Here is a 10,109-nt window from a genome sequence, read left to right as displayed (position 1 = left end):
AAAAAAAAAAAAAAACAGGAAAGCTCTGTGTCAAAAGATAAAAGAATTATTATGAAGGCTATTAAGAAACATGAGAAAGGTTTTTTATGTTAAAAAGATAAAGTGTAAAATCATATTTGTGTTTGATTAAAGCCATGTAAAATGATATGTGCACAATGAAAATGACTTAACTCTAACACAGACATGGAAAGTAATTGTATTAAGATTGTGGGATTGAGTGACTTTAGCTTCTGTTTTGTAACATGTAATGTTACCGTATTGTTTTATAATACCGAACACTGTGTTTGCTAAGTGTTAGTAATCAGCCATGTTGACACTCCCGTAAGGGTTCTTACATTATTCCCATTATTCACATTTTATAGGTAAATACTTGGGTTTAAGTTCAAATGGTGATATAATGAATAGCAGAATTCTTCAAGCATAACTTCTTTTCATTATTCATGCCATAAATTCTTCTCTTCTTTATTAGTCCATCCAAAATAGTAGGTTTATTTCCTTAGCATTTTTTCTATCTCAGTTGAGAAGCGTATTCAAATAGGGAAGAGAATAGATCAGAGTTAGATATAATTGAATCTCGACTGTGCCATGCGACATTGGATAAAAATCACCTAATTTATCTAAACCTAAATTAGAGAAGTTTACTTGTCTGTCAAATGGAGCTGATACTTCATGGGATCAGGGTTAGGATGCCATGGTGTAGTGTGTAAAGTGCCTGGCACTAACCCGTGTTCGGTAGGTTTGTACCTTCCCGTTGTGTTCTAGCCCCTCCCTTCTCAGCTGCTCCGCCTCGCCCCACCTGCAGCAATCTATTTCATGAGGTCTATGTTGATGAAACTCCTAAAGTGTGACTGAAATCATTTTCTAAAACCCTTACAAAATCCCAAGACTGAGAGGAAGGAAGAATTAATAGGACATGCTCAACTCAAAACTTACTTGAATGAAAACAAATACAATTTCAGAGCTCGAAACAGTTGAATTTTCATTAAGAAATGAGAACTTCATTTACTGATTTCTTTTTTACTCTGTAAACATTGAATCAAAACGCTTGGATTAAAATTTCAAAAAAAAATTCCTTAGAGTGAACAAATCTTTGTCCTCTTTTTAGAATTAAATTATCAGCTTCCAACTTAGGTATTATTTTTTTATTATCTCTGTGACAGGTTCATGCCCCCTGATGACCCTCTTGGCAGACATGGCCCCAGTCTGGATAATTTTCTGAGGAAGAAACCTATTGTTCCTGAACACAAGAAGCAGCCTTGTCCATATGGTAAGTTGCTTATGAATATTGAGTATATGCCGTTAGAACACAATATATTATTAAACTTTTGTTAATAAAAAGAAACACTTAAAATTTTGGATGGCATAATATGCAGGTCTTTGGATTCCAATTAAATTTCAGAAAATGTCTTGGCCATGAAAAGAATTATTTTACCTGTTTGGATTCAATACAAATGCATTTCCTTATATTAAAACATGGTTCAAAAAACACTGTTAATTCTACATGAAGTTAGCTTTGAAGTGAATAAAAATTTGGAGTTTTTTCATCTAGATACAAATCAGATTAGCATGGTTCTATCGCCCTACAACAGTACACTGTGCTCTTCAAAACAGAATTTCCTACCTAATTATAAAGTCCTACTGGAAGAGAAGAGGCAGGGAGGAGTTGAGGACACAGAGGTATTAGCCAAAAGTTCAGGAGGTGGCTAGGCGCAGTGGCTCAAACCTGTAATCCCAGTAGTTTGGGAGGCCAAGGTGGGCAGATCACATGAGGCCAGGAGTTGAGACCAGCTTGGCTAACATGGCAAAACCCTGTCTCTACTTAAAATACAAAAAAATTCACCAGGCGTGGGGGCGCATGTCTGTAATCCCAGCTACTCAAGTGGCTGAGGCATAAGAATTACTTGTACCCGGGAGGCAGATGTTGCGGTGAGCTGAGATCATACCACTACCCTCCACCTGGGTGACAGAGCAAGACTCTGTCCCAAAAAAAAAAAAAGTTCTGGAGGTGATTGTTACTCATTCGGCCAACTTCCTACTGCTCTTGATAGTAAGGAAGTGAGAAGACTGAGAAGTGACATTTCTCAAGAGTAAAGAACAGGGTGACACATAAAACGGCTCCCATTTCTGTCATTGTCTCTTCTACAAGTTAAAATCATAGGGCCAAACTGTGTTTTCCGGATCTGATGGTATGCTCCTTTGCCTAATTAATTTTACTCTTCTTAGGAAAGAAGTGTACCTATGGACACAAGTGCAAATATTATCATCCTGAAAGGGGCAGCCAGCCACAGCGGTCAGTGGCTGATGAACTCCGTGCCATGTCTAGAAATACGGCAGCCAAAACTGCAAACGAAGGAGGACTGGTGAAAAGCAACAGTGTTCCTTGTAGCACCAAGGCTGATAGCTCTTCTGATGTCAAACGAGGTGCTCCAAAGAGGCAATCAGATCCAAGCATAAGGACTCAAGTCTACCAAGACCTAGAAGAAAAGCTTCCCACCAAAAACAAATTGGAAACCAGGTCTGTACCTTCCTTAGTTAGCATCCCGGCTACTTCTACTGCAAAACCCCAAAGCACTACATCTTTAAGCAATGGCCTTCCATCTGGAGTTCATTTCCCACCTCAGGATCAAAGACCACAGGGACAATATCCTCCAATGATGATGGCAACCAAAAATCACGGAACGCTAATGCCTTATGAACAGTATCCAAAATGTGATTCGCCTGTCGACATTGGATATTATTCCATGTTGAACGCATACTCAAATCTGAGTCTCTCAGGCCCACGAAGCCCTGAAAGGCGTTTCTCCTTAGACACAGATTATAGAATAAGTTCCGTAGCTTCTGACTGCAGCAGTGAAGGGAGCATGAGCTGTGGGAGCAGTGACTCCTACGTGGGTTACAATGACCGGTCCTATGTCAGCTCCCCCGACCCACAGCTAGAGGAGAATTTGAAGTGTCAACACATGCACCCTCACAGCCGCCTTAATCCTCAGCCTTTCCTGCAGAATTTCCACGACCCCTTAACCAGAGTGCAAAGTTACAGTCACGAAGAACCAAAGTTCCATCACAAGCCTCCTCTTCCGCACTTGGCTCTGCACCTGCAGCACCCCGCTGTGGGCGCCCGGTCCAGCTGTCCTGGCGACTACCCCTCTCCTCCAAGTTCAGCACACTCTAAGGCACCACACCTAGGGAGGTCCTTGGTGGCCACGAGAATAGACAGCATCTCTGACTCTCGACTTTATGATAGTTCTCCTTCACGACAAAGAAAGCCTTATTCCCGCCAGGAAGGCCTGGGAAGCTGGGAGAGGCCGGGTTATGGGATCGACGCCTATGGGTACCGGCAGACTTATTCCTTGCCCGATAACTCCACGCAGCCGTGTTATGAGCAGTTCACCTTCCAGAGCCTCCCTGAGCAGCAGGAGCCAGCCTGGCGGATCCCGTACTGTGGAGTGCCACAAGATCCCCCCAGGTATCAAGACAACCGAGAAAAGATTTATATCAATTTGTGCAACATCTTCCCACCTGACCTTGTGAGAATTGTCATGAAAAGGAATCCTCACATGACAGACGCCCAGCAGCTCGCCGCAGCCATTTTAGTGGAAAAATCCCAGCTGGGTTATTGAAAGATGATGCATCTTTGTGGTGTTTAGTAGTTTTTTGTTCAGCTCAAATGCTGAGGGAGGTTTGCTACAATAGCACATGTGATCTCCTTCTCAGCAAGGAGGTTATATAGTATCCATTTATGTGAAATACTGTATCATGGAATCTGTATGTATAGCCCCATATGGTGGAAGTATCACGGGATTGCTTTACATTTAAACTTTTTTTTAACATTTCCTTTTTAAAGCTCTATCCTTGGCTGGAAATTTTTCCAGTCTGATTTAATAGATGTATCTGTGATCTTTGATATTAATCTTTGGTGCATCAGGGGTTTATATGCAGCACTTTTTATCCTTGTTTTGTGTTTTATTAACTTGGTGTTTGTCTATCAATTGCAAGCAATTACAATACCTTCAGAACGTGGGACATTTGACTAGACCTAGCAAACTGTTTTTTCGAGCCAAGCTTAATTAGACTCTTTTACAGCTTTTAAGTTATTTTATTTGGGGAAAGTGGGCTTCTTTGTGCTATAATCATTATTTATAGAAACAAAGATATACTACAGCACTGACTTTATATTTTAAACAAAATGTAAGTTACCAGTTTTATGTTGAAATGGGTAACAGTATATATATTAGAATGATTTACAGTGTGGCACTTTTCATTGTGTTATTTTTGTTTGTATTTTTTTCTGTTAAGAAATTAGTTAATTTAATATGGTTGATTTAAAAGAAAGCAGATGCAATCAATGGAAAAAATGTTTCCATTTTTTTAAGTGAATAAGGCAAAAGCTGTAACTGTGACAGGTTAGAGCTTTGTTATCCAGCTGTGATGTGCTTCTAGACAGCAGAAGTGGAATTGAATTCCTAGATTTCCATTAACCTGTATTTTAATATGTCTGTCTTTTTGTTTTGGGGCACAACAATACTGGATAAAATAACCCTTTCACAGCACTTGCCTGTTTTTAATGAATCTAATTATTCACAATGCAACTTTTATATTTAACATACTCTTTAGCTTTCCTGCTATTTATCAAGGCTGGCCTGAGGTGGGTTTATGTGTTGAGGATATGCAACATTTCTTGATACTGCACTATAGAAATGGTGATGGAGAAGTTGTAAATGGTAACTTAAAATTTTTGTAAGATATTGTATATTTTCCATTTTCCTGGAGGTAGTTTTCTTGGGGGGCCTGTTATATTATTAAGGCCAGATTCTTGCCACAAATAGTGTAGTTTTAGATACAGACTAAGGTCTGTTCTAGTATTAGTAAGGGATATTTCTGGTTTCCAAGTCATGGGTTTTGCTAGCGGTGAATACATTTCTGCAGATCAGAAGACAGATTTTGCAGCCAGTGGCAGATAGTTGTGTGACTGACATCACTTGACGGTTGCCTCCAGGTTTTGAATTGTACTTTGTGTAACAGACACATTCAGATCTTTTTCTGTAGTCTGCTTAGATGCCCTGGCTATTCTGATTATTCTACATGCTACAGTTTGAAGTAAAGCCCTGAAAAACCAGAAAGTACCTTTTACTGTTGATACAAATTGTATCTTTTTAACTATAAGAACTGTTTTGATTTGTAGATCTAGTTAAAACACAAGTATGTAACTATGATTAGACTTTTGGGCAACATTTTATCCCTTATTTAAATACAAATTTTAAAGTAAAATTGAGGTCTAGAATAGGTTAGAAAATAAAATAACAATTTAGATAAATAAAAGTGTTTGTCTTAGTTTTATATAATATATTAAAACACATCACATAAATTTATTGGCATTTTCTTTCTCCTAAAACTTACCTAGTGTGAACTTAAAATAAAGGTAAAATGCTGCCTGAAAATAATGTCCAAGCACCTTTGACTAGGATAACATTTTCACTACTTGTGTGACACTGTGTGTTGCACGAAGTAGGATTTGGGTATACAGTAAATGCTTCTAAAAGGCATTGTGCATATTGACATAACCAATAATCTGAACCGTGTTCAGCAAACTTAATTCAGGAAAGTGGTATTCTACACAATTACTGCTGTTGTGTTTGAAATGAGTGTGGCACTCATCTGTACCCAGAAATAATATGGGTGAGACCACACAATCCATTCTGAGTGGTGTCTGTCTGAGAGCAACGCTACTCACCTGTGAAATTGTTTCCTTGATTTGGTTGGTCACTATAAACCAAGTTTAAATGTAGAGGCTAACTCAGTGCCAAAAATAGGGTTACAGATGTGTAATATCTTTTATTTTAGTCATATTCTAAGACTTTTTTTTAGTATGAAATCACTTTTAAATGATACATGTAGGTTTTGCTTCCATTTTCTTCATTTTACCATTTATTTGAACATTCGCCAAATTGTACTCCATTTATTTAAATGAGATCTTAGGTGAGATGTGTGTGACACTTTGAATTTGACCTTCTTGTGTTATTAGCTGACTATTTGTCATTGCCTCATGGATTTTAAATTATGGGAAAATAGTGTAGCCAGCTGCCACCTCTTCTGAAGTGAATAGCTCTGAACTACCCACACTAAATCCTTCAGTGTAATTAATTATGAGTTTACAAATAGCAGTTTTCTTATGTGAAGAGGACAATTTGTCCCCTTTTTTTGAATCACCAATGTTGCGTTCAGAGCTGTAGAATGAGATAATTGGCAGACTTTAGGTACAGCAAATTCTTACTTATCTAAAGCAATAAGTCAAAGGAGTCCATCATTAAATTAAATCCATAGCTGATCACAAGTCTTCATGTTAGCCAAAACTTTCTCTCTAACCAAATCTTTTACCAGACTTGCTAAGAAATAACCAGAGAGGTGTGTTAATAAGTGAAATTGCCAGAAATGGTCAACTGATCGAAAAAAAAAAAAGGATTCAGATTGGAGTATTTTGCCCCTGAATAATTGACAGTTGACTGTACTTTACACAGTAAGTAGCCAGTCTGTTGTCTCTGTGTCTTGTCCAGAGGGAATAGTACCCAACTGGCCAAATACTGGCTCTCGGTATTTCCTTCTTTCTTGCATGTGATACAGACGTTTTCAGTCTTGTTTTTATGATCTCTCTATATATCCTGATAAGAGTTTGTCATTGACCTACAGATTTGGGAGAAATGCACACCAGTATAAAATATTTGATACTGGTGGAAACTTGAACTTTGTGTTTTTATGAAAATTCATTTATGAGAATATGTAATATAACTGAAGAGTATTTTATATATATATATATATACACACACAAATATGTATTTGTTATGAGGTATTAAAACAGGGGTTGGGGAGTGCTTCTGATGGCTAACTTTTCTCTAATTGAACTATGTTTCTTTGAGTTGTGAACGACCAAGTCTGGGGTCTGGACAGCCAATGATAAGATTTAGAACCACTTGGATGGAAAGCAATTCTTCACTGGTTTTATTCTTGGTATTTTAAAAGAATTATTTTGATATTTTTAATAGAATGTGTAATCTTAAAGTACACAAAAAACTTAAAGTAGTATTGATTATACAAATAATTATTTAACATGTCTTATGGATGTATCTATATGTATATAGACAGTAATATATTTATAAAACAAATATACTTTGCTTATGTTATAGCTCTTGTTTGTGACAGGTGGGAGGATGGCTCTGGGGGTGTGTGTGTGTTTGTGTGTGTGTGTGTCTGTGTGTGTTTTGAAAACTCAAGCTGTTTTCCTCTGATTTACAATGGTATTTACTTTAAACTATATTTAGTTTTCATTTTTTTTTTTGCTATTCAGCATCCTTATTCAAGATAAAATAAGATGTACAGTTTTCTGGCCATTCTGTTGGTGTGTAGTGCATCCATTTTATTGTCATGTAACTCCTGGAGAATTCTCAAGTGACCTGAAATCAAACAGGTTCTGGTTGGACATATGCTTATGTTCCAAATATATTAAAGATGGTAATTCAGCTAACATGTTAAGTTTCCAAGGTATACACTGACAAATAAAATGAGGTATTAAAAAGAGATGGATTACACACATGCCTTAGAATAAGAGAAAACAGAGTGTTAATAAAAGTAAAGAAACATACACTATCTTAGCCCCCTAGGGCAGAGGTAGATTTTTTCTGTAAAGGATCAGATAGTAAATAATACAGGAATCATATGGGCTTAAAATACCATTGTAAAAACTACTTATCTCTGGCTTTATAGCGTAAGAACAGCCACAGATAACATGTAAATGAGTGTGGCTGTGTTCCAATAAAACTTTATTTACAGAAACAAGAAGCAGGTCAGATTTGGCCTGTGGGCCATAGTTTGCTGATCTCAAGCAGTAAATCCTAGTATATGTTAACAGAAGAAATCATAATTGCATTTCAGTTGACATTAAAAGAAAATCTGGTAGTTTTTGATATCCTTCAAAAGAGGATTGTTAGACATTCATATTAAAGCATCTTAATTCATTTGAGTTTTTTACCTGTTTACACCTGTTATTTATTAGAGATATTTCTTGTGCTTAACCACAAAACGAAAGCATTCTGTTAAAATGTTTTATTATGTATTGAATTTTTTCATGAGCTTCTCATTTCTATTGATAAATGGGAATCCCTTACCAACCTTTTGTTTTTTAATAGCCTCATGGACCAAAAAAATCTGTTGCAGCATTTAATTAGCCACAAATACATTTTGGCTGCATTTACCAGTTACATTTTTCTGTTGGTTTTGGCTTCTAATAAATGATATATCTGCCATTCTTTAAAAATGGTTTTAAAGAAGATAAATATATTGTAATTCACATGCTATAGCTTTATTCTGTAAGATTAAAACTTGTGACTAGTATAATTGTAGCTATAATGTGAGTGGCATGTTACAATGTAACTCTTTATAAGAAATAAAATGTATCTCTGCTTTGTCTGTCCAGATCTTTAGGTTTTTTAGATGCTTTGGGACTGTCCTTGGTGAATGATATTCTTCATATAATATGTGTAATTCTGAGTTCGTTGGAAGTACTTGCTGCTGAGCATGTTCATTCACAGTGCTTTATACCGGCTGTTGCATCGATAACATCATTTTCATAAGAACATTTAAACAGCATGAACATCATTATCCACTTAAATAGTTAAACTTTCTTTTAAAATTGGAATGCAACTCTGGGTTTTAACAATGTTTATTGTTTTTTTAAGTGGTTACTTTGTTTTTCCTTAATACTTTGTTAACTGCTTATTAACTCCTGTTGCAGTGTTAACTGTTATATGTTAGAAAGTGGCTTTTCCCCTAAGATTCTTAGTCTTTTAGATTTAAAGACAATTTAAGGTTTTGGCCATTTGGCAGTAGAAAATGTGCATGTTTTAACTTAGCTTTATAAAATCCCTAATGTTTTACTTCTTGAACCGTATGCCAAATTTGTCAATTTTCTGTCCAAATATTTCAGATGAATAACAAAATGTTGTTCATTAAAGCTTTTGCCACCTTTCTTAAAGCAGCTTATGTTCCAGGGGAAGAAGGCATCGAAAAGCAAACGTTTCTTTTTATGAAGAATATGTGTTCGAATTCCTTCAGTTTTTTTGAAATTATAAATTTCTTATGTGAAATATTCACAAACATGCAAACTTCTGCAGAGACAAAGCATTTCGTTGCAAGTGTACCAGGTTATTGATTTTATCTTTTCCTTTCAGGGTTTTTTCTCCCAAACCAGAGTTGTATGCTGCTAGTAGAATTTTTTATTTGATCCTGCAAACTTTTCTTATAGGAAAAGTGAGGTAAAAGATGTTCAGTGCAACCATCTGATAAACTGATGTGATTGCATTTATCGTCTGTTCTGTGTATTTCTGTAATGGAATATTTATAATTCCCAAAGCAGTATTTTAGATCTACTGGAAATCTGTATCAAAACAGCTATGTGATTCTGCCACTGAGAAAAAAATTTAAAAATTCTTTTTTCTTCTGCTGGTTTGTTTTTCTTTAATGAAGAAATTGATCTCATATGGCAGCATAGATGCTAAATAAATAAAAGCATCATACTTCTCTACTTTGCCTGCATTCAGAGCTTAACATTGTGAGCATTGTGTAAGATAAACACATGGTCAGTATCAATGTAAATGTTAGAGCCATAATTAATTTCTATGAAAATTGAAATTAAATGTCAAAGACAACTAGACATAACTTAAGGCATGATGAGAGTGGTTTTTTTTCCTGAACCTGTCATTATAGTGTTCGTTCCCAGTGCTTTTGAAGTATCATCAGGTGTCTGGCTAGGAGTATTGTTGGTAAGGACCTCGTCCAAGGAGTTTGTAAGATAATGCTAGATGGCACGGACATCCTCTTTTCTGATTATGAGGGCTGCCAATTGATTTAAAATGTATTGAAAGGGCCGAGCGCAGTGACTCACGCCTGTAATCCCAGCACTTTGGGAGGCCAAGGCAGGCGGATCACTTGAGGTCAAAAGTTCGAGACCAGCCTGGCCAACATAGTGAAATCTCATCTCTACTAAAATACAAAAAAAAAAAAAAGAAAATTAGCTGGGCTTCATGGCACATGCCTGTAATCCCAGCTACTCAGAAGGCTGA

General features: G+C 36.5%; 1 protein-coding gene across 1 annotated transcript in view; it reads left to right on the top strand.

Moving 5' to 3' along the window:
• Positions 1-9,705, top strand: part of ZC3H12C (zinc finger CCCH-type containing 12C) — a gene marked incomplete at its 5' end in the record, with an annotated part of 83,250 nt that extends 73,545 nt beyond the window's left edge. The window contains 2 exons of the mRNA XM_017883005.1: positions 1,161-1,267; positions 2,224-9,705. Of these exons, the coding sequence (XP_017738494.1) occupies positions 1,161-1,267; positions 2,224-3,620 (1,504 nt within the window). The remainder of the gene's footprint in view (positions 1-1,160; positions 1,268-2,223) is intronic.
• Positions 9,706-10,109: the final 404 nt, after the last annotated feature.

This window comes from Rhinopithecus bieti, unplaced genomic scaffold, assembly GCF_001698545.2.
Source record: "Rhinopithecus bieti isolate Rb0 unplaced genomic scaffold, ASM169854v2 scaffold_11964, whole genome shotgun sequence".
NCBI lineage: Eukaryota > Metazoa > Chordata > Mammalia > Primates > Cercopithecidae > Rhinopithecus > Rhinopithecus bieti.
Note: the sequence above shows the minus strand (reverse complement) of the source record. Positions and strands in the feature narration are given on the sequence as shown.